We start from the raw sequence: 24209 nt of genomic DNA, 5'->3' as shown, positions 1-24209 counted from the left end.
TAAAGGCATGTTCTCTGTGCCTGAACACACTGATTTTAGTACTTTGGTGCAGTAGATTATACTCTTGTAATCTTGAACCAAGCAGCTGCGTCTTTTGTTTACTTATTCCTAGATCATGTTCTAAATCATTTAAATCTGCCTGTGTTAACAAATGTGGCGATGACTCACTTGTGCAGTGATATAAAGAATCATCATCTGTGATTTCTTCACTACTGAATCATCATCTGTGATTTCTTCAGTACTACTTATTTCACTGTCACTCGGAATTTGACCTCGAGCTCTTGAAGGAACTGGAAGGTTGTCGGAATGCTGCACTGGCTTTCTCGCTGTAGGCAGATCTGGGTAAACAATGTGCCTCTTCGACTTTTTGTTTGTAAAACCCTGAATTTTTGTTAGACCGAAATAACAATCAGTAACATGGTCCTTAGGCTCCCTCCACACCATGGGAACAGCAAACAACGCCGCATTCTCTTTACCTTTCCACCACTGAATTAGTTTGCAGTAACATGTAGCACAACAGAAATGTGGAGCCCATTCTTTATCTTGGTCTCCTACCTCTACTCCAAAGTAATGTTTGTATGCTTTCTTTATGACTGAAGAAATTTTCTTCCTATTTCTGGCAAAAGTGAACTTCCCACAGATGTAGCAGAAGTTGTCCAGCTTATATCGACATCCACGACGACGTGGCATTTCTGCAAATTTAAAAATACCACTTTGGTAATACACCTGTATTAAATTAATAGTAGGGAACTAGAGGAACGCTGATGTGTAAAAACAAGCAGTCGTTTTACCTTCAGCACCAGGCTCAATCAATTTACACACAGGAACTAAAAAATTCAACCGTGCTTGGATATATGACAGACAGTTACTTGTCAGCCAAAACACCCACTCGTTAAGACTGACACAAATTGCGGCTGACACCGCTGTTGTAAACTCGATGCACCTGCCCCTAGGAGGCAAGAATCTTTACTGCCGAGGCAGCAACTGGCTGTCGTCGTTCGAGTTAATGAGATGTTTCAGGTGGTCTTAATGACATAGGTGTGGCGGGGGCAACCTAATGATGTCAGATTCTTCCCACCTGCTGTTGCACAAGAAATTATCACGTTCTATCACTACTGTATGCGGCAACATACCCGTATTTCTCTATAACGTCTCTGTGTTTGCCATGAATTGTGAATATACATATATATACATATTATATAAAAAGTATCCCTGACAACAATATTTTGTTTACATATTTGAATTTCCCATGGTAAAATGGTCTAGAAGCACATACTTTAATATCAGAAATAGAACCCATGTCAAACAGTGTTATTCTTCGCCAGAAGAAGAAAAATCTAATAACAGTAACACAGAGACAGTTAATAATTTTTTTTATATTGAACAGTGGGTAGCAGACAAATGCACTTCAGTATTGCATTGGCATCCTGAAAATTCTCATTATTTACTTGGAGCATTTTAACTACAGGAATTGTGGTACAGCTGAGGACGTATAAGCATTAAGTCAAGAAATTACAGAATAAAGAAATAGGACCCTTAAATGAGTTTCATTCAAATTGATTTTGCTTTTTAAGATCACTGGTACTCTGTTTACATTGGCATTGATATTGGTAACATATCATAATTTTTTTTAGTTAGTTCTGAAGTCATGTATTTTTCTTCACAGGTAATTAAGGTCATTTCAGCGGCACAAGTTTCTGGTATATCTCACTTGAGCCTAATATTGGATGATGTAAGTGTGCTGCTTGATGTCGGCTGGGATTTGCAGCAAGTAATAAGTTTCTTGAGCCGTCTTCGTACTCTAAAATTGGCATCCATGGCAGTTCTCACACATGCTGCAGGTGCAGACACACTGTCATCTCTTCTAGCAGCTGCCCTGATTCATTCATCAGATACAGCAGTTTCAGTATTGCCTCTAAGTACTGGTGTGAGTGCTGATGTTTCAGGAACATTAATTATACGACATCTACAACGACCAAATGATATGCCACAGACATTCCATTTCAGACTTATGGATAGGCAGGTATGATATTACATTGTTGAAGTTTTATGAAACTCACTTATGACTTAATTCCAGCATTTAACAGATTTCATTTTTGGAGGTTTTTGTGATTGTTTAGGCATCTTCAGTCTGCAAAATATGTTGTACTCTGTTTACTTAACACAACGATGTTAATGTACAGCTTGTCCACACTAACATGATGATTTTACTGATGCTGCCAAAAGCAGAGAAAATTGTCACTGTTTGAAAGATATTCATATGTCTCAGAGTGCTACCAACATTACACTTCCCCTAGACACAAAGTAGTACTGTAGGTATTGTTATGGGTAATATTGCCAGTCCTGTGGGAAACAGCTGACACTGTCTTCTCCTCACCACTTCTCTCCCCTCAGTCATCCTAATGTGGGGGTAATGCATTCCACCTACTGTTCTCAATAGCCACCACATGAATTGTCAACTTATCGTGGACAAGCTGTACATCGTTGTGCCACAACGAAAGGTACGTGTCATTTAAGGAGAGTCTGCCATGGTTAGAATTACAGAGCCACAGTGTGTGTGTGTGTGTGTGTGTGTGTGTGTGTGTGTGTGTGTGTGTGGGGAGGGGGGGTTGAGCATCACTTTCTGAACAGCCAATTTTAATGTGTTGGAGTGTGATCACTGTTTATGAATGTGGTATCTTATATTGTGGAACTAAAACCTACACTGAAAATAAGGGAAAAAATTACATACCCTGATTTATTTACAATGTCCAAGTTTATTTTCATGGGACTTTTAACTCAGTATCTCACAGAGCAAAAAAGAGAAATAATTAAAAGTGTGTGGTATCCACATGAGTCCTAAAAGGAGTTCGTTAAACTTTGGTTACACGATAAATCAGTCAAATCTGAAGACCTTAAATTCAACTAAATACCTAGGAACTACAATTATGAACAACTTAAATTGGAAATAGTACATAGAAAATGTTGTGGGAAGGTTGTAATCTCCCCCCTCCTTTCTACTTCCATCTATTGTCCATATTAAGCAATGAGGGGAGCAAAGATTACAATAAACTTTCTAGTTTACTTAGTTTCTCATGTTGAGGTGACTCCATTTGTTCTTGTCTCAGGGTCTGATTCTTGAAGCTAAAAAATCTCACTTAAGGTCCTCATAGTTGGTTTGAACTAAATAAATCAGAAGATTGTTGTTGCAGCAATTTTTTTTTTCATGTAAATATATTGTTTCACATATTAGTATATCGTACAGTATTTTGATTTTTCACATTAATGAAGCTAAAATTACATTGTTCGCACAAAAATACGTCCAATCACATCAGAGGCATGCTTACGACTCTCACACTCTGCGGAAATAAGCATATTCCAAAGGGTTTACAAACTTTTTTAACAAATAAATTTCTACTAATTTCTCTAACACTATTAATTTTGATTATTATTTCATAAATGAATCCAGAAATAAATATAGTAAACAATACGGGATTGTTTAATTAATAATAGAAATTTTAAGTGTGCCAGTAATTCATAATTCTAAATGTTACTAAAAAAATAATTTTAACTGCACATTTAGAACTAGTACTTATTGATTATAACATCGAGACTAAAATATTTTATAAAGTAATTCCTTTTCATAAATTTTAGCTTAAAATATAACATACTGTGTATAAAATTATATGAAAGTTTTCAGAAAAGGAACTGAATAATATTGACTTGCCCAAAATTCAAAAAATAATACTGTTATTGACAACTACTATTGAGGAAAAGTAATGCTAAAGGAAAATATCCCATTATAAGGTGAACGAGAGACTGCATTTTATTGGCAGAATGCTTGGAAGATGCAACATATCTACTACTAAGGGGACTGCCTACACTGTGCTTGGCCGTCCTCTTTTGAAGTACTGCTGTGCGGTATGGGATCCTTATCTGATAGAGTTAAAGGAGTACTTTGAGAAGGGCAGCATATTTTGTATTCTTGAGAAAAGGGGAGAGAGTTTCATGGACGTGATACAGGATTTGATGTGGACATCATTTACACGTAGGCAATTCTGATTACAGCGTGATCTTCTCACTAAATTTAAATCACCAACTTTTTACTCCAAATGCAGAAATATTTTCATGATGCTAGCTGATATAGGGAAAAATGATCATCATAATAAAATAAAGGAAATGAGACCTCGTACAGAAAGATAAAGGTGTTTGTTTGTTCCACACTTTGTTCGAGAGTGGAATAATAGAGAATTATTGTGAAGGTGGTTCGATGAACCCTCTGCCAGGTACTTAAGTGTGATTTGCAGAGGATCTGTGTAGATGTATGCATACTGTACCAGAGATGCAAGTTGATCACTAAACACAATCATCTTTTTTACCTTTAATTTTGATATGTGCACATACAATACTAATGGCAAGGAAAGAGATGAAGAGAGAGGAAATAGGTAAAAATATTGCATATAATAACAGAAAGGAAATTTGGAAAAGGCAGAATGTATCCCTTTTATTGACTGATAGGTAACAAAGAACACCGAGGAAAAGAGGAAGATAGATAAATGTGCATTAAGATCAGGCAGATGGCTTGAAACTTCATGACAAAATAAAATTGTGTCCCAGGACATAAATGTGCAGGTTTGATTGGCACATAATTTTAACCTGCAGGATGTTTCATTGTAACATTAAGGGTGTTGCAAAGTGACAATGAAGTAACCTTAGCTGAGGGGTGTGACTGCTGGACTCTAAACTCACACATTGCAATAACAACTGTTTGTTTATTAACCTTGAACTAAACTCAGTACAGCTTCAGAGGACAGCATTCCACACTTTACTACATCTGCATAGAAAGCCCTACTTGATGCGCTGTGTAATGGGTGCCCACTGTGGCAAGGATCATGATCATTGGAAGTGGTAATGAGCCAGGAGGTACCATGGATGACCAGTGACACTGCACCATGAGACTTTGAGCTTGTGGGCCATCAAGACACAAGTCCAGGTGCGGGAGCAGCTGATGATCCTACAAAGATGTGAGGCGGTGCTGTCTGTCGTGCAGAAGCAGCGACAGGCATTGTTGCCCGAAGTGTAGACTCACAGCAGTTGACGGTTGGTCTGGAGTGGAACTGGCTGTCAAGGGGCTCAATGGTGACCTAAGTACCCACTATGGAGGAATACAGGAGCAGTGTCACATGTACACATGACTGTGTGGATGCACATGCCTATGACTGCAGCTGTGATTACCATGATCTGCACACCACATATTGGTGCAGCTGGCATCCCCAGATGCTGGGGCAGTAGCAGGAGGCTTGGTAATAAACAGTCTATGAAATCTTATGTTAACAAAAACAACCACCCAGGGTAAAGTAGGAGCTGTGTCTGGCTCAGGGGCTACATCCATCAATGTGGTGGTCAAATACTTAGGGGCCTGGCCTTGGACTTCATACACTCTGACCCCAATTGGAGCAATCTACATGAAACAAATATCATAGTTATTAATGTTCTGTTGCATAGAGTGCTCACCAACAGGATGGGTGTGGCTGATTATTTGTGTATGTACACTGACTGGTACTCTGATTTAAAACTTGTGTATATCGTGATCATGCCTCCTGAAATACCACTCCTTGCCTCCTCCTCCCCCCCCCCCCCCCCCCCCCCCCCAATGATGCTATAACCCTATACCCCTATGCAAACAATGGCAAAATTTACATAAAAATGTGAAAAACAATTGAATTGATTGACTGTCCTGAATGTTTTAAACATTATGAATGACAACGCACCAAACTTTTGTAATATTTTACAACAGTTATTATTTTCTTCTATGAACCAGTTTTTTACTGTTATACCATCATCATATACAAAGATAAATATCTGTGTGTGTGAAATTTTTGTAGGATCAAAGATTTTGAACTAGTACATGTGCAGGGTATCACAGTTTGTTTCCAAAGATGGCAGTTGTTAATGTTTGATTTAGGACTAAGGCAAGAGGAATTATATGTTTGTCATGTGGCTGCAGGGGAGCATCAACCCATTTTAGGAGAAACCTATAGGAGGTGCCATCATTGTAGTACCAAAGCTGCAGAAAAGCGCACTCATTGTGTTTATACATATTGTCAAATACCACTTTGCATAGACCCATGTTTCAGAAAATTTCATGGCAAGTAATTGTGAACAGTCATTCTAACAAAAGAAGTAAATTGATCACATAAATATGACTTATATTGAAAAAGTTGGTTTTGTCATTTAACTCCAAGGGCAGTGGGAAGAATACTTTCCAACTTGTTGTGTGACCTCACTTTCGCATTTGGAGCAAATTTGATATTCTTTATGATAAATATACCTATCTGTTAACTACTATCTGCTTTCCATTTATTAAAAAAAATTGCTCAATAATTTTGCCCACGAAAGGGCTAATTGTTGGATGCTTACAGTATGATTGGGGAACTTACACATAAGTGAACTTTGGTTTCCTCTGAAGTTTTTGGTTATGTCAAGAGATGAGTCAGGTGGGTGATAGAAGGCTCCAATTATCATTTTATGCCTGCCCCTGACACTTAGTCTTGCCCAAACAATATCACATGCAGCTTCAATTCCTATCTCTGTGGATCTGAGTTTCTTGTCTACTGTGGCAAATACACCACACCCATTTCCCATTTGCCCATCCTTTGGATATACACTTAAATTTTCCCCAGAAATCTCACTGTTGTCAATTGCAAGTTTCAACCAGCTTTCTGTTCATAGTATTATGTGAATTTCACTGCTTTTCACGAGTGCTTCAAACTCTGAACTTTGTCGTAAGTAAGTAACTTTCTGTAATGTGATATCTGGAAATTGCTGACCTTGTAGGTGAATCACATAACTTTCTTTTAACAATATTATGAAAAGGATCATTTTCACTCACCATATAATGGAGACACTGAGTCACAGATAGGAACAACAACAAAAAAACTGTCATAAAATGACCTTTCATGGCCTTGTTGGCTGAAAGCTCATTTTCTTGTGCCAATCTGTGATTCAGCATCTGCGCTATATGGTGAGTAGCAACGATCCTTCCTGGATTTTCCACAGTTTTCTTTCAAATACATATGTGGTTTATATTACTTGTAGTACTTCCTTTCAATATGGCCATTTTTGCATATTTTTACAAGTTCTGATAGGCAGGTGCTTGTGAAAGTTGTTGAGAATGTGGTTAATTGTTTGCTTTGAGTCAGTTGCACCAATTTACTTGCATCACACAGTAGTATTAAAAGTAAATGGAAATAGTGTCCATTTTTGTTTGATACAAACATTACAGTTACAAAATGTGAAGCTCTTAAAAAATTGCTCTTTTGCAAACAGTCCAATTTTTGTCAAAGAAGTATAATCTAAAATATTGATTGATGTAATGCAGTGAAACTATTTCTGTCTTTAGGCAAGCTCCCAAAATCTAGGAAATAGTATATGAAATGGGGCAAATAAAAAGAGTGAGAAATTAATCTTGTTTAATTAAGAACTACATAGTTACAGTAAGAAAACAATTGACAAAAAAGATGTCATTGTCCAATCTCAGATCTGAATCTAGGCAAATCTGCTTCTTTTTCATGCATCTTTATCATATGCCAGTTTCAATGCATTGTTGATGCTGACACTTCTCTGTGTCTGACTGTTTCCTTCATTTCATTGCCACCAGTGAATTGATTATAACAATTATACTATTGTGTTTTGAGGTTATGTATCTAAACCCTTAATTTTTGCTTGTGATCTCTACCTCAGAAATGCTTTTCTTAAGAAATGATTATATAAAGTTAATTGTACAGTGAGGGTTTACCTTCATTCTCTGATATTATGTGCAGCACCCCAAATATGATAAATTTCTTAAAGGATTTGCTCATTAGATTTTTTTCTGCTCTGAATTTTTATGTTCAGCATCTGAAGATCTACATCTTTATTGTTTCTAATTTCTTTCTATCTTATTTCTTAAAGTTTTCATGGTGGGTACACTGTTCCATCATCTGTCATGTGTTCATCCCATTTCCTCATCCACTATTTCGGCTGATAACCTTACTGTCCTGGATGCACACCCAGAAGATGAGTCCCACATTTATAATGTAAAACACTTTTGAGAGATTTCTATCTTTTATGCACACTGGACTGAAAATAATTTACTAACAAACAGTTGCTTTGTGGTACAAGACTGCTCATAATATCTATTGCACTGATTTTATGCTTAGTAATTGGATTTCCTTAACAGGAGAATTCATTTACATGATTTAGAGTAATGTTTCCATATTTTATATTGGTTTTAATGTCTCTCTTAATTTTGAGTAAGACTGTGGTTTTACCTTTTTATGTATCTTTAACTTAAGTTTGCTTTCCAGAAGCTTCTAAGATTACAATATCATTGACAAAACTATTGCAATAAATAACCACACATGCTCTGTATGTTGTGCCCCATGGTAAACACTGCAAGGAATTCTGTTGCTCTTGGCGGGGCATGAGTTTGGGGAAAGCTGGCTTCCTGAACCAAAACCTGCTGAGTGCCACCAGTTCTCCCTAACTATAAGCCCTGGGCATGCCCGAGTGTACTGATTTAATATTGCGGGTCAAGGGCATGTTGTATATGCCAGACTATGAGAAAGGTACATATCTCAATAAAAGAAACCTACCCAATGGCATACATGGCTGTTGTGAAATAGTAATTAACAGACAATGTCTGAGCCACCTACCAACCCTTAGTTTAGTTTCACTGCACTTTTACAGGAATGCAAATCTTCTCATGAATCAATATTTATTTCCCAAGCTTTCCCTAGCTGCTCATAGGAACTAGGTGGCATCCATAATGAGGAAAATAGACATTAGCACCATAGGTGAGGAACTGTGTGTTAGATACATATAGTTAATAGAGAGCTCAGAAGGCTAGCTCCCCTGATCAGTTTTTGTCAAAAGTTAAAACCATAAAAGTTTCAAAAGTAGTGCATTGGAGGAAGTCTTAACAATATGTTATCAACCTCCTAAAATCGAATAAGTTGGGGAGTACCACATTGAAATGGAACTATATCACACCCTTATAACTGTTATAAAGATATGGTGATGATCTGTGATATTACACATATTGAAATTGCAAAGCTCCAGGAGTAGTGGGCAGATGAAGGGGTAAATAGTACTTTAGAAAAAAATTACTGGACCTACATTGAAATTAGACTCACGCATTTTGCCATATTATATTAAAGCTAAATTTGTTGGCTCAAAGTATGGCCATACCAGTATGGGAAGTAAATGCCAAGTAATGTGAGAAATGCAGCATGAGTACTAATGCTGAAGGAATAACATATACTTGATCTTATGTGCTATGACTGCAGGTAAACACCATATGTGGAGCAAGAAAGGTTCAATTTTCATGAAAGAGAAAAAAAATCAGGAACTAAATACACACCACATGCCGAGGCCTAAACTATGTACAAGTCTCCTCAGACCCATGTTTTTGCAGGAGTGCACAGGAACAGTACTGGAAAAAAGATTCATCCAAACTGCTTCAAACCATGAATTTAAAAACGAATAGATGCACCTGTAGATATCAATTTGTGAAACTATCTTCTTTAGTCATTGTAGTTGCAATGACCAGTGAAGCTTAAGCACCTGAAGGAAGAAGACCATTAGAAACAAAGAAAAACACCTTTGTACTTGCACCTCTGCACCATTTTTGGGTATAAATTAGCAATGTGAACTAGCAATCTCCAGTGCTAACACTCACTGGAAGATGACTGAATGGTTGTCAGCCGAAATATCATGGCAAGAAGTTGACAACAAGACATGTTGACCGCAATTCCGAAATTCCATAACATATACTCTTTACACTTGGAAAATTTCAAGAATCACAAGGAAAAGTACAGTCACAAAGTTGATTCCATTAAATAGGAGAAAGAAATCTGCAGGGAAGCAAAGCAACTGTGTGGAAAATAAAAGCACAACAGATTACACTGTCTGTTACAAATGTTGAGATATACATAAGTGAATCCTCAAGCCCTCTTCTGACTTGGATTCTTTGACTTATACAGGAGAAAGTGGGAGACAAAAGCCTCAGACAATTATCTTCTATATTATAATGGAAAATTAATGCTAAATTACATGCAGTATTGGCAGGGAAAGGGAGGAGGGGTTAGCAGATTCTCAACAATTGTACTGTTAAATTAATGTGCTCAGACTCAGTAAGTGGATTTGAAATGCACTTACTGATTATCGATGGTATGAACTTAATAGATACACAAGTTTCGGCAACACAGCACTCCTGTATTAACCTACAGAAGCGTAGGAAGGTTATTTCGTTTTGCTGAGTACTAGGATACCTGGCAATTTAGGGAAGTGGCACTACAGATGAATGTGTGTGACATGCAGTCACCACTAGGTTATGTATTATCTGGAGTGAGAGTACCAAGCAACATTATAACAAAGTGTATTTCATTCATGCCAGCTGATCTGCCATGAATTTAGGTGACGAGATGAAAGTAGTATGTGCTGTCACATTTTTCATTATAACCCTATGTACCTTTGCACTGTATCATAGTACCTATCTCAAAACTGTATGAAATTTTAGACATAAGTTAAGTCTGTCAGTGGCACAAACATCAGTGTCTAAACACTTGTGAATGAGACAGGAACCAAAATAAAAAGTAGTACAACAAAAGCAGAAATGTTGAATTCTGTCTGCAGATGTTTCTTCATTAAGAAAAAACAAGCAATATTGCCATCATTTAATAGCTGTACTATTAGTGTGGATGAGTGGCATAGTAAAGATGATTAAATAGTTAAAATTTAATAAGGTTCCGTGGCCTTATTGAGTCACTCTCATATTCTATATAGAATTTGCAAGTAAGTTAGCTTCACTCTTGATTATATCATCATAATTTACTACACATCCTTTCTGCAGATGTATGCTTCCCACTTTTGAAAAGAACAAATGTCACACTCATCCAAAAAAAAAAAAAAAAAAAAAAAAAAAAGAATTGATCCGCAGAACTAATGTTCTATATCATTTCCATTTTTAGCAGAAACTGTCAACATATCCAGAGTTCAAACATTGTGATCTGCCTGGAGCAAAATAGTCTTATCATGAAAATAAGTGAGGATTCTAAAAGTATCAGTCATGAAACTCTATTCATGAGTTCTCAGGCAAAAGGTCTTATAAAGTAGAAAACACAATGTGTGTGTGTGTGTTTTCTGCTTTAAAAATGGCCTTTTGTCTGAAAGTTCAAATGTATAATAGTTCTTGTGTTGTATCTGTCGGTGACTAAACATCTCCTCTACATGGTCAGTAGCAATCTACCACTTTCACAATATTGCCATTATTCCAGCCTGGCTTTGTGAAACCTTAGACCGCAGGGTTAATGAGTCTCAATGAAAATCACTGTGAACAAAATACTTATAAAAGCCATTCTTGAATACTGCTTAAATATAGGGGACATATCAGTTAAGATTATAAAAGGAGAAGTGCATACAGAGAAGGGCAGTGAAAATGGTAACAAAAGCTTAACTTACTTTCAGGAGACAACATTCTTAGTGCTGTTGCAAGACACTATCCTGGCCTTCAGACCTGTTATTTCTTTCTTAATGAAATGATACTTTTAAATATCTCTGAAGGACTTATGCAGTTGTTTCTCCTCATTTTCCAACTCCAGTGTAATTGAATTTTATGGATATTTGACCACATTCCCAGGTTGTGATGAAACTAGTTCTCTCATGGTAACTATGTGGAAGGTGACTGCTTACAAATACTGATGTCACCAAGTTATTTCCTTGGCACATTGATGTTGGGTATAAGTCCATGGTGTATATACATTCTCCTCTGATCATTAAAGTTTTTATATAACTTTTTATTTTCTGTAAATTTACAAATATCTGTCTAAAGTAAAGAACATTTCCTTTCCTTTTTGTTGTCCACTTACATGTGGCAAAAGCACTGAGACAAGGAAAGACTAACAAAGACCTTACCGTTACCTAACACTTCTTTTTTAAATATAATGTTAAACCGCATTCTCTTTCTTTTGCAGGTGAAAGTGTTTGCTCCAGGCAGCATTCGTTGAGCTTCTATAAGATGATGATAAAGAAGGTGTAACAGTTGTAAAGAATGATTACAAAAATAAGATAGATCTGCAGTCTATGTGACCTTGCACAATAGAGCAGTGACTGTTTTCATAGACAAATTAAAACTTAAGTTTTCTTTTCTCTTTTCTTTTCTTTTCTTTTCTCTTTTCTTTTCTTTTCAGAAGAAAAAGTTTGAGGGCACTGCATCATTTGTTCATTACAGAAGATCAGTGTAGCATAAATAATATCAAACAATAGATACAAACTTAATAAACAGCTACATAAAAGTATGTTGTGAAAGTAGTATTCCAACAGCTATCTGAAAGTAGTAACGTTTTTAACATTATGATGATTACCATGTTGTTTGTGCTATGCTGATGGTTGAATAATATTAATATGATTCTTCTCCAGGCTGCACTGTTTTGGCAACAAATCTCAGAAAAATCATCATAATAAAGGCAAAGTACAGTAAACTGTGCATACACTGCTGCTGTGTTTACACTCAATTTTCGTAGTACTGTATAATTCAGATGGAAACAACTGCAAATATGTTGCAATCATCTGAAGGGTAGTTTATTAGTCCAACTCACATAGGTATTGTAAGGGACTTCCAGAGCTATACAGAATCTATCAAAACATGATATCCAGAGCTTTCATATAGCTTCAAAAAATTAAAATACTATTCCTGTTGATGTTTATGATGTCACGCTTAACTGCATAATTAAGAACACCACAATAACTGCTTCCTGTACTTCCAATAGCCAATTGGTTTTTTTTTTCTGTTTAAAAATTGTGTGTTTACTTGTCTTGCTTTTAACACACTTTCGTACGTCATTCAGTCTCATTGATTTATCTGTATTTGTCTCAAGGCTCGAGCAATGGATATTAAACCCTAATCAATCCAGCTTCCTTCCAGGCTCCAAAGCAATAAATAATGTAAGTAGTTGTCTGGCCTATCCAGCTCCCTCCAGAGTCATCTGTTCTCAGTATTACTCCTCAAGAATATATTCCAACAATGGTAGGAATGCAACTAGTGATGTGATGTATTAAACAGCATTCTAGTAAAAATCAGCTAGCACACTGCTTGACACTCACAAAGTTATATATAATGGGATTAAGTTAGATGTTAGGTTTCTTGGCTTGCAAGAAACTTTGTTGTGGTTAAAAATTACTATTTAATATTAAAAAAAGGTTAAGAGTTACAGAGTACAACACTGACTGAAGATTCTGTAATGAGTAGAGTCTCTCATATACTAGTAATCAATTTAAACCCATATTTTCATGTAAACATATAGTCAAACTTTAATCAAAAAAGTTAAATGGGACCATTTTTTTTAAAAAGTACCCATACATAATTGCTGAAGATAAGCCAAGGACAGTGACAATAGTGGATGTGTTTCAAGCAACCACTATAGTGGTCATGAGGGCATCCTACCAGAGAGAGCATATAAATTCTTTGTGCCAAGAAAGTTTTCAAATGTAAAGTAACAGCATAAATATATAAAACTACATGCACACATTGATAAATAGGAGATGTCAGCCTGCTCCAAAAATAAGAATTAAGTCTCAAGAAAGGCACTAAAACCACAGAAAGCAGTGAACCAGCTCTTAACACATTGGAGCCTAACGGGTCGGCAATCCAGTGAATACCCGGATCCTGAGAAAATTTACTAATTCACTTACCTCTTTAGGCAGTATATCAATTTAACCTTCCATCCTCTCTCTTTATGAATATGTACACGTTTAGCACAAATAAATTATACAGGGGTTTGTAGGTATGATCTAAAGATACTGTTTTTCAAAATTTTCTTAAGTCAGGTCATAGAGAATGGTAGGCTATTGATTTAAAATCACTTGTCAGCAGGAAATACTAAATGTGTCATTTATAGGTAAAGTGTATTACTGTGAAATGTTTTCTTTCTCATTTTTACAAAATAGAGGACTTCATTAAGATATGAAATCTTTCAAAACACTGGGGAACACAAAGGCCTGTGTTACATGGCCTACAGTAGTATCTAGTCTCTTTCCTCGATACCATTGCTACAGCTTTCCCTTGTTCTCAACAGACCTTGCATCTTCTAGCCGAGTTTGTTTTCTTTTCTGTTGGTGGCAGTTTCTCAGGAAAATGACGTGCTGTGAATCTGTTTGTACTTGCAACTCCAGATGCAGAATGAGTGTCTTTATTTAGTTCTTCTACTCCTTTTTGAACCAATTGATTTACAGATACAGATAAAATCTGCTAATGCACAATTTTTTGATATTGTTAATAATGTTGACATTCAAAACTGCCCTCAAAAATATGGAAGAAAATCTTTTTCCACGATTTTACAGTCTTTTGTTGGAAGGACAGTAACTCGTCAGCTAGCCTCCTCTGTCAACACCTGTTTTAGACAAGTAGTAGTCCAATATGTCTGGCTTTACTACCTCAGCATATCCACTCCTTGATTTTACACTGACATGCGAAGTAGTCATCTTATGCTGTGTTGACGACATGTGTACATCACGTTTGTCTTTCCATTTCAAGTAGAAAAGGTGTCCTTTGCAATGAAATGTCATTTCTCCTTTCTTCAGTTTTTGATTTATTAGGTCTCAGGGCAAACGTATCTTGTTCTTCATCACAGTTCTTCAAGGACTGCAGAGCTTGTATAAAATCTGTCCATGTATACCACATGTCCTTTCCCAAGCAAGAGGAGCATAGCCTCAGCAGTAGGGATTTGACAGAATTGTCAAAATTTCCTTTTTATCCAGTATAAACTTCAGTATAGCACATGTCACCTGTTTGAGCATCACTTACAACATACAGTTTTATCCCATATTTCTCTGGTTTGTCTTTCATCTGAACACGGAATCCAATTCTTCCTCAAAAAGAACATATTGCTACATCCACCGTCAGGTTTCATGATGGATAAAGGACTTTTCTGCATCTTTCTGTGAGAAGATTCCAAACAGGTCTTATTTTATGCAGAAGGTCATGGCCTGGTTCTTGTTGAGGTATCCATAGCACATTGTTCACATGCAGCATCCTGAATATGGCAAAAATCTGTCTCGTGACATGGAGAAGCAAATAGTGAAGCAAGCACAGGGCCTTCAGACAATAATCCCTAAGTTTAGGTTTCTTTGCAATGCACATATGCAAAACAATTGCAAAAATTGATATACTTCATGTATCCTCACTGCTCTCAATTTCTTCCATTAAGATTTTGGTTTGCTTCTGCTCTGCTGGTGAAGTTCAAAAATAGTATCAGTAGCATATATGTTTGTCTCTGGCTTTACATTCAGAAACATGCTGTGATCAAAAAATTGCAACAAACTGTCTAGTTCTGTTAATGTATCAACAGGAACCTGAATTCCACGCGTTTCTTCAAACAGAGGTAATTCAGGGAGTGCATCAAAATGACACCACTCATTATGGAGGGCAGGCTGCTGAACTGAATGACAAACCTGACTAATAGAAACTTGTGCATTAGCTTCTTCATACTCACTACCATCATTTATATCAGCAGCACAGGTTTCTCTCTCCAGTTCAAGTGAGTCTTCGTCATCTTCTGAAAAATCGCCGATGCTGTGCGATAGATAGTCAAGTTCTGAGCCATTGTTTAAGAGTTCTTCAATTTCTAAGTTTGACAAGTGATCTTTGTTAGCCATATCCACTATTTATATGTTTTTACACATGGGAAGGATCCACACAACAGCAGAACATGGCAGCCGACATAAAACAAAACAACCTTGAACAATATTCCGAGCACACACACACAGTTCACGTAACACTGGTACCATTCACGAGAGACTGGCATGTGCTAACCATCAACAATGCACTTACAACAAGCCAAACAATTCGTCTCACACTTACAATCGTAAAACTTACGTTTAAACCATAAATAAATAAGTCGGAAGTGAAGAACATATGACAAACGTCTGTTGGATTTTATGGTTAAAACATAGTCAACATATCTAGTATGTCCGTTGGCTCGAATAGGTTAATAGCCAGCAACAACAGGGAAAACACTGCTCAGAATTTTTATTATAAAAACAAAAAAACTAATAGAGGAGTTAACAAGAAGGAATAAACAAGTCTGTGAGGCGTAGCTGAAATTCGTGCAAATATCTGAACAATACTGCCTGCAACATGTGGAGAAGTAGCTATTTTTCACAATCACATCCTCTTTATCATCACATGAAACAGATCTCTGCTCATATTAAGGACTGAGAAACTGTTACTGTTGAGCAAAAGTCATGAATTTGTATCAAAGTTAAAGTAGTCCTATACTCAGGGAACAAGAGCCGTCTAGACAAGGTCTTAGAAGAAGATGGTTTGCTGTTGGCTTCCTCTGACTTGTTATGAAGTGTGAGGTGTGTATCTGTATGATGTGGATGACTGCAATGAGCACTTGTTATGGATGAAGGGAAGGGAGAGGCGAAACCCGATGCTGGCACATAGGCTACTCCTCTCTAATAGCATAAAGGGTTTCCCTGAAACTAACATCGCCATCAGCATTGTCATGTGCCCTCACTCCATGAGACACTGTGGTGAAGTTAAAAATTTAATCCAGCATATTGACACAAAGACTGATTATCAGGAACTTTTTGTCACCTATTCTCCCCTTATTGGCCAAATATTGCCAGTGAAAATTTTGCACTATCAGGATTAAAACTAGGCAAGCATGCATGCATTAGTGACTTTGGGTACAGAGTTGGTTGATTTTAGTATATATAGTTGTAATTTAGAATTTACCGAGAGAGGAGATGTCCACAGACCTGCTTCGTTAAGGCCTATTATTATTATTGTTATTGTTATTGTTGTTATTATTATTATTATTATTATTATTATTATTATTATTATTAACAGGTAAGTTCCCAAAATATTGCCTTCAATGACTCGATCATGAATAGAAATGGTGCAGTTCTGGCACAACTAGAATCTGATTCAACCAGTATGAAAACTCCACCCCAGTGTTTATGGACCAAGTAGGTCACTCAGTCCCAGACAGGCCAGCTGCAGCTGGTAGCTAAAATAATGGGAGCATTAATCCATTTTCAAAGTCATGATGGAAAGTTGCCCACAGTTTCAATGTTCTCCTGTATTTCTCACTTTGAAGTAAGTTGTTAATAGCTTGTGCACAAACTGGTGGATAGATAAAACATCTATTCACCAAGCGGTAGCAGAAAGAAGACACATATCAAGGTATCAAAATTTGCAAGATTTTGGAGCCATTGGCTGCTCCTTCTGGCAGAAGAATTGAAAAGGAAGGAAGAGGGGGTTAAAGAAAAGGACTCTTGCGGTCTAGGAAATGGGGAGAGTTCGGAAAAAGTTGCTGTGAACTCTGGGTTGGTGGAGACTCATCAGACGGGATGAACTGGAAAGACTTATTGTTGGGGACTGCACTGGACAAGATTTGAAAACCCGAGTTCTGAAAGGTAGAAGACAAGATAGCACCCAAGACAGAGGTTTCTGCCAAAAAATTGTACACAAGTTAATAACAGCAGAAAGCTAAGTGCTTTGTATGTGACAGAGGTGAGAGGAGGGGGGAGCAAGGAAAAACAGGCAAGTCAGAAAATGAAAGATAGATAGAAGAAATGCTGAGACCAAAGTAATTAACATAAATTAAAGCCAAGCAGGTGGCGAGAACTGACGACATGTAACACTAGTTCCCACCTGTGGATTTCTGAGAAGCTGATGTCTGATGGAAGAATCCAGATGGCTTTTGTGGTGAAACAGATACTGAGGAGGTCATGAATGTCACGTTGTAGAGGATGCTTTGCTACAGGATATTGTGCTTTACCAGTATACACCCTTCGCCTATGCCCATTCTCCTAACTGATAAACTAGTAGTAGCCATACTGATGTAAAAGGCTAAACAGTGTTTACGTAACAGCTAGTACAGGACATGTCATTTCACAGGTGGCTCTCCCTTTGATAGTGTATATTTTGCCAGTTACAGGGATGGTACAGATAGTGGTGGGAGGGTGCATAGGGAAAGTTGTATGAGGTGCATTCAAGTTCGAAGGCCTCCGATTTTTTTTCTCCGGACTGGAAAGAGATAGCAACATGCGCATTGTTTTAAAATGAGACCGCGTTCATTGTCAATAAGTCACAGAGATGGCAGCACCGTATGGCAGATGGAATTTTACCACCAGCGGCGAGAATGAGAACTATTTTAAATACTTAAAATGGTGACTTTTCCTTACTAGAACAGCGTGCAATCATTCGTTTTCTGAATTTGCATGGTGTGAAACCAATTGAAATTCATCGACAGTTGAAGGAGACATGTGGTGATGCAGTTATAGATGTGTCGAAAGTGCGGTTGTGGGTGCGACAGTTTAATGAAGGCAGATCATCATGTGACAACAAACCGAAACAACCTCGGGCTCGCACAAGCCGGTCTGACGACATGATCGAGAAAGTGGAGAGAATTGTTTTGGGGGATCGCCGATTGACTGTTGAACAGATCTCCTCCAGAGTTGGCATTTCTGTGGGTTCTGTGCACACAATCCTGCACAACGACCTGAAAATGCGAAAAGTGTCATCCAGGTGGTTGCCACGAATGCTAACGGACGACCACATGGCTGCCCGTGTGGTATGATGCCAAGCAATGTTGACGCGCAACGACAGCATGAGTGGGACTTTCTTTTCGTCAGTTGTGACAATGGATGAGACGTGGATGCCATTTTTCAATCCAGAAACAAAGCGCCAGTCAGCTCAATGGAAGCACACAGATTCACCGCCACCAAAAAAATTTCGGGTAACCGCCAGTGCTGAAAAAATGATGGTGTCCATGTTCTGGGACAGCGAGGGCGTAATCCTTACCCATTGCATTCCAAAGGGCACTATGGTAACAGGTGCATCCTACGAAATGTTTTGAAGAACAAATTCCTTCCTGCACTGCAACAAAAACATCCGGGAAGGGCTGCGCGTGTGCTGTTTCACCAAGACAACGCACCCGCACATTGAGCTAACATTACGCAACAGTTTCGTCGTGATAACAACTTTGAAGCGATTCCTCATGCTCCCTACTCACCTGACCTGGCTCCTAGTGACTTTTGGCTTTTTCCAACAATGAAAGACACTCTCCGTGGCCGCACATTCACCAGCCGTGCTGCTATTGCCTCAGCGATTTTCCAGTGGTCAAAACAGACTCCTAAAGGAGCCTTCGCCGCTGCCATGGAATCATGGCGTCAGCGTTGTGAAAAATGTGTACGTCTGCAGGGCGATTACGTCGAGAAGTAACGCCAGTTTCATCGTTTTCGGGTGAGTAGTTAATTAGAAAAAAAATCGGAGGCCTTAGAACTTGAATGCACCTCGTACCTTGGAGGGGGGGTCAGAGGGGCAGGATTCATCGCCTTGGGAAATGGGTGCAGAAGGAGCATAGTGCCCAACAAGGTTATCACGGAGATTGGGAGAGCAACAAAAAGCTCTGCTTGGTTTGTTGGGCAAAATGTTGGACAGAATGGACCTCTTTTCAGGGCGTGATTTTAGAAAGTGATAGCCTTGTTGAAGTAGTTGACTAATGGATTCATGACCAGGATGATACCAAGAGACAAGAGGGGTACACCTAAGTTGTTTCCTTTGGAGGTATCAGCAGTGCCGGATTTGGATGTGATGGCCCAGGAAACGTGCTTTTGAACTAGGCTGATGGGGTAATTACATAAAGTCAAGGCCGTGGTGAGATTGGTGGTGTACTGCTGTAAAGAGTCTGCATCTCAAAAAAAAAAAGGCTCTGAGCACTATGGGACTTAACATCTGAGGTCATCAGTCCCCTACAACTTAGAACTACTTAAACCTAAGGACATCACACACATCAATGCCCGAGGCAGGATTTGAACCTGCGACCGTAGCAGTCACGCAGTTCCAGACTGAAGTGCCTAGAACTGTTCGGCCACACCGGCTGGCTCTCTTGTGAATTCAAACTGGAGTAAACTGAACTGCTATTCTCGATACTCATGTATGTCTGTGTTGTAAAGCTGAACAATACAAATGGTGTAATTGTGGAAACACTATTTAGTAAATGAGGAGCCAAAACTATAACTGTATTTTTTCATTAACTTTGCTAAAGTGATTAGCAAACTATATTGTGCGGTACAGTAAGCAGTGCTACAACGCATGACGTCACAGTGCCTGACTTGCCATTCTAACAGACAACCTAACAGAATGAAAATGCTGTATAAAATTACCAATTGAATTTTGAAAGAGTAAATAACAAAAATGTTTCTACACAAACTCTTTGAAAATTTAGGTACAGAATCTGAATGAACAAAATTCCAGATCCAGAATAATATGCACGCAAATGCAACACTGCACTCTGAGAATAACTATCTGTTTATGAAATGAAATCTGAAATAAACACCTAAACTGACTCTGATGATAAACTCTGAAAAGCAAAGCTAACTATAATGTGACTGGCCATAATAAATTTTCATGTGGCTTACCTGTGGCAATGGAAACTTGGTACTTCTCGAAGTGATGAGCACAAAATATTCAGTGCAGCAGCTTGCAAGCTTTTCGTGGAATATTTGTGGAAACCATGGCAGTCATAGCGGAGCGGCCGATGCTGCTGCAAGTAGGCGAACACAGACAGACAGTAAAGGCGGAGTGGAGGCGCCCATGACTCACTCGGCAGACAGGACAACACTCAGTCTGCATCTCAACAAATATGTTTGCCTCTAATGCGTATGCTGTCCCATACAGTAAAGTGCACTGTATCTTGGATACTATGTTTTTGTTGTGGTCTTCAGTCCAAAGACTGGTTTGATGCAGCTCTCCCTGTTACTGTATCCTGTGAGAGCCTTATCATCTCTGAGTAACTAGCACAACCTACATCCTTCTGAATTCAAAAGCTTCTATTCTCTCTATCTTTCTATACTGTTTATCATCCATGTTTCACATCCATATGCAGCTACACTCCATACAAATACTTTCAGAAATACTTTTCGTGTCTTTGGATGTCTACATTTTACGTCTTCTACTTCAGCCATCGTCAGTTATTTTGGTGCAAAAATTCATCTACTACTTTCAGAGTCTCATTTCCTAATCTCATTACCTCAGCATCACCTGATTTAAATAGACTACATTCCATTACCCTTGTTTTGCTTTTGTTGATGTTCATGTTATTGATTCCATTCAAGACACTGTCCATTCTGTTCATCTGCTCTTCCAAGTCTTTTGCTGTCTCTCACAGAATTACAATGTATTGGCAGACCTAAAAGTTTTTGTTTCTTCTCCCTGAACTTTAATTCCTACTCCAAAATTTTCTTTGGTTGCCTTTACTGCTTGCTCACTGTACAGATTGAACAACATTGGGAATAGGTTACAACCCTGTCTCGTGGCCTTTTCAACCACTGCTTCCCTCTCATGGCCCCTCGACTTATTACTGCCGTCTGGTTTCTGTACAAGTTATAAATAACCCTTCGCTCCCTGTATTTTACCTCTGCTGCCTTAGAATTTCAAAAAGAGTATTTCAGTAAACATTGCCAAAAGCTTTTCTAAGTCTACAAATGCCATAAACGTATGTTTACCTTTCCTTGACCTTACTGACCCGACAACTTGTCTTAGAAGAATTGCCTCACATGTCCCTACCTTTCTCCAGAATCCAAAGTGGTCTCCCCCCAAGGTCAGCTTCTGCCAGTTTTTACATTCTTCTGTAAAGAATTCATTTCAATACTTTGCAACCCTGACTTATTAAACTAATAGTTCGGTAATATTCCCATGTGTCAACACCTGCTTTCTTTGGAGTTGGAATTATTACATTCTTTTTGAAATCTGAGGGCATTTTGCCTGTTTCATTTATCTTGCTCACGAGATGGCTGGCTCTTCCAAGGCTATCAGTAGCTTTGGTGAAATGTCGTCTACTCCCAGGGCTATGTTTCAAATTAGATCTTTCATTGCTCTGTCAAATTATTCTTGCAGTATCATATCTCCCATCTCATTTTCATCTATGTCCTCTTCCATTTCTATAATATCCCCTGCAAGTTCATCTCTTTTTATAGATCCTCTATATATGCTGGTGAGCCAAAACATTGTGACCACATGCTTAATAGCCTGTTTGTCCATCCTTGGAACAAAATGCTTTACTGATTCTGTGTATCAGAGATCCAACATTTTATTTGTAGGTTTGTGGAGATATGTTGCATTAGATTTCTATTCACAGGTCATGTAATTCACGTAAATAGTGGGCCACAGATTTGCGTACGTGATGATAGTGCCCAATAGGGACCCAGATGGGCTTTGTTCAGTAAACGAATTTGGTAACCAAGACATCAACTTGAGTTCACTGTAATTCTCCTCAAGTCACTGTAGCATGGTTCTGGCTCTGAGATGTGGGCAGTTATACCACTGAAGGATAACATCACTGTTGGGGAAGACATCAAGCATGAAGGAATGCAGGTGGTTCGCAGCTGTCAGCTTGCCTTTGATTACTGCCACAAGTCCTACATCTCCCATAGCATAATAGTACTCCACCAGTCGGCATCCCTGACAAGCTGCACGTTTTAAGCCATTCACCTTGATGACTGCATTTGTGGAGACGACCATCGGCCTAGTGTAGCAAAAAATGAGATTCACCCCAAACAGCCGACACATTTCCATTGATCAACACTCAAATCCCAATGGTCCTGTACCCACTGCAATCATAATTTATGATGCCGTTGGGTCAACTTGTGAACACACAGGGCGGTCTGTTGAGGTGGCTTCATGTTCTACAATATTTGGTGAATGGTGTGCTCCGATACACTTCTGTGTACACCAATATTGTTCTCTTTTGGCAGAGATGCCACAGATCACCATCTATCCTACTTTACAAAGCAAACAAGCCTCTGAACCCCATGTTATTTGAGTAATGGACATCCAACCATTTACCACCTAGTGGTAGTTTCACTGTCCTCTTACTTCTTCCCATAGATGCTCACAACAGTAGCATGTGGACATTCAACCAGCTTCGGCATTTTTGAGATACTCTTTCACAGGCTCTGCTTAATAATAATCTGCCCTTTGTCAGAGTTCCTTATCTTATTGCATCATGTGCCCACAATGCCACCAGGCAGCATCCAATTTCGCAGTGGGCAGTGGTCATTATGTTTTGGCTCATGAGTATTCCTTCCATCTTTCAGTTTTCCCTTCTGTGGTTGGGACTGTTTTCCTTATGAGCTGTTGATACTCATACAGCTACTTCTCTCTTCCCCAAAGGCCTCTTTAATTTTCCTGTATGCGGAATATCTTTCCCCAAGTGAAATATGCTTCTAAATCTTTACATTTGCCCCCTAGCCATTCCTGCTTAGCCATTTTGCACTTCCCGCCACATTGATTTTTTAAAAATGTTTGTATTCCCTTTTGCGTGCTTCATTTTATATATTTTCTCCTTTCATCAATTAAATTCTATCTATGTTCTGTTATCCAAGGATTCCTACTAGGCCTTGTTTATTACCTATTTGATCCTCTGCTGCTCTCATCATTTCATCTTGTAAAGCTACCCATTTGTCGTCTGCAGTATTCCTTTCCGTTGAGATAAGCAACTTTGACAAAGGGCAGTTCTGTTTGGGGCAAATTTAAAGAACTAGAGGTTGCCAAGATTTTCCAAGGGAGCATTAGGCAATGGTTGGCTATAAGAGGGAAAGAAATTCAATAGAAGACTATACAAGTCAGATAACAAATGACATCACTGAAGAGTTAAACAGTAATGCCTAGTGCTTGGATTTTTAGGTAAATAAATATTTACTGCAAATACATATTTTAAACATTTTTGATTGATTAAATGAATTTCTGTTTTTCTATATTAGCAGATAATAATTGCATTTTTTATTGATGTACTGGATCTGAGTTTATTTCATTTCTGTTGTGTGTTACTTAAACATAGAAAAACCTGAACTATTTAATCTTAACATAAATATCCACTGCCCTAAATGCAGAGTGTATGTTATTCTATTTATGCATCCACTTGCAACTGTGTTTTTATCATCATATCAGCCGCACTCATCATAGGAGTGGGGATTCCTTGTCAATAGCTGTATTGCACCATGTCTTGCATTTCCCCCCAGTTCACTCACATGTGGTTAATTTCTGGTGCTGTGAACTCCAAGGCTACACTACAATGCCTCATGTAAAAGCAACAAGTTATTGTATCCAGTAGTATGTTGCCGAATTTAAGGATAATTGTGGTTCAGATAATTGTGTCCTGTTCTGCCAAAGACGTGCG

General features: G+C 38.2%; 1 protein-coding gene across 3 annotated transcripts in view; it reads left to right on the top strand.

The window, feature by feature from the left end:
* The window catches only part of LOC124795076, a 53308-nt gene extending 41140 nt beyond the window's left edge, over positions 1 to 12168 (top strand). For all 3 annotated transcript variants that reach the window (XM_047258890.1, XM_047258888.1, XM_047258891.1), the window contains exons 3-4: positions 1667 to 2023; positions 11994 to 12168. In XM_047258890.1, the coding sequence (XP_047114846.1) occupies positions 1667 to 2023; positions 11994 to 12026 (390 nt within the window). In that variant the 3' untranslated portion in view covers positions 12027 to 12168. The remainder of the gene's footprint in view (positions 1 to 1666; positions 2024 to 11993) is intronic.
* The last annotated feature ends 12041 nt before the right edge of the window (positions 12169 to 24209 follow it).

The sequence above is a fragment of the Schistocerca piceifrons genome, chromosome 4, assembly GCF_021461385.2.
Source record: "Schistocerca piceifrons isolate TAMUIC-IGC-003096 chromosome 4, iqSchPice1.1, whole genome shotgun sequence".
NCBI lineage: Eukaryota > Metazoa > Arthropoda > Insecta > Orthoptera > Acrididae > Schistocerca > Schistocerca piceifrons.
Note: the sequence above shows the minus strand (reverse complement) of the source record. Positions and strands in the feature narration are given on the sequence as shown.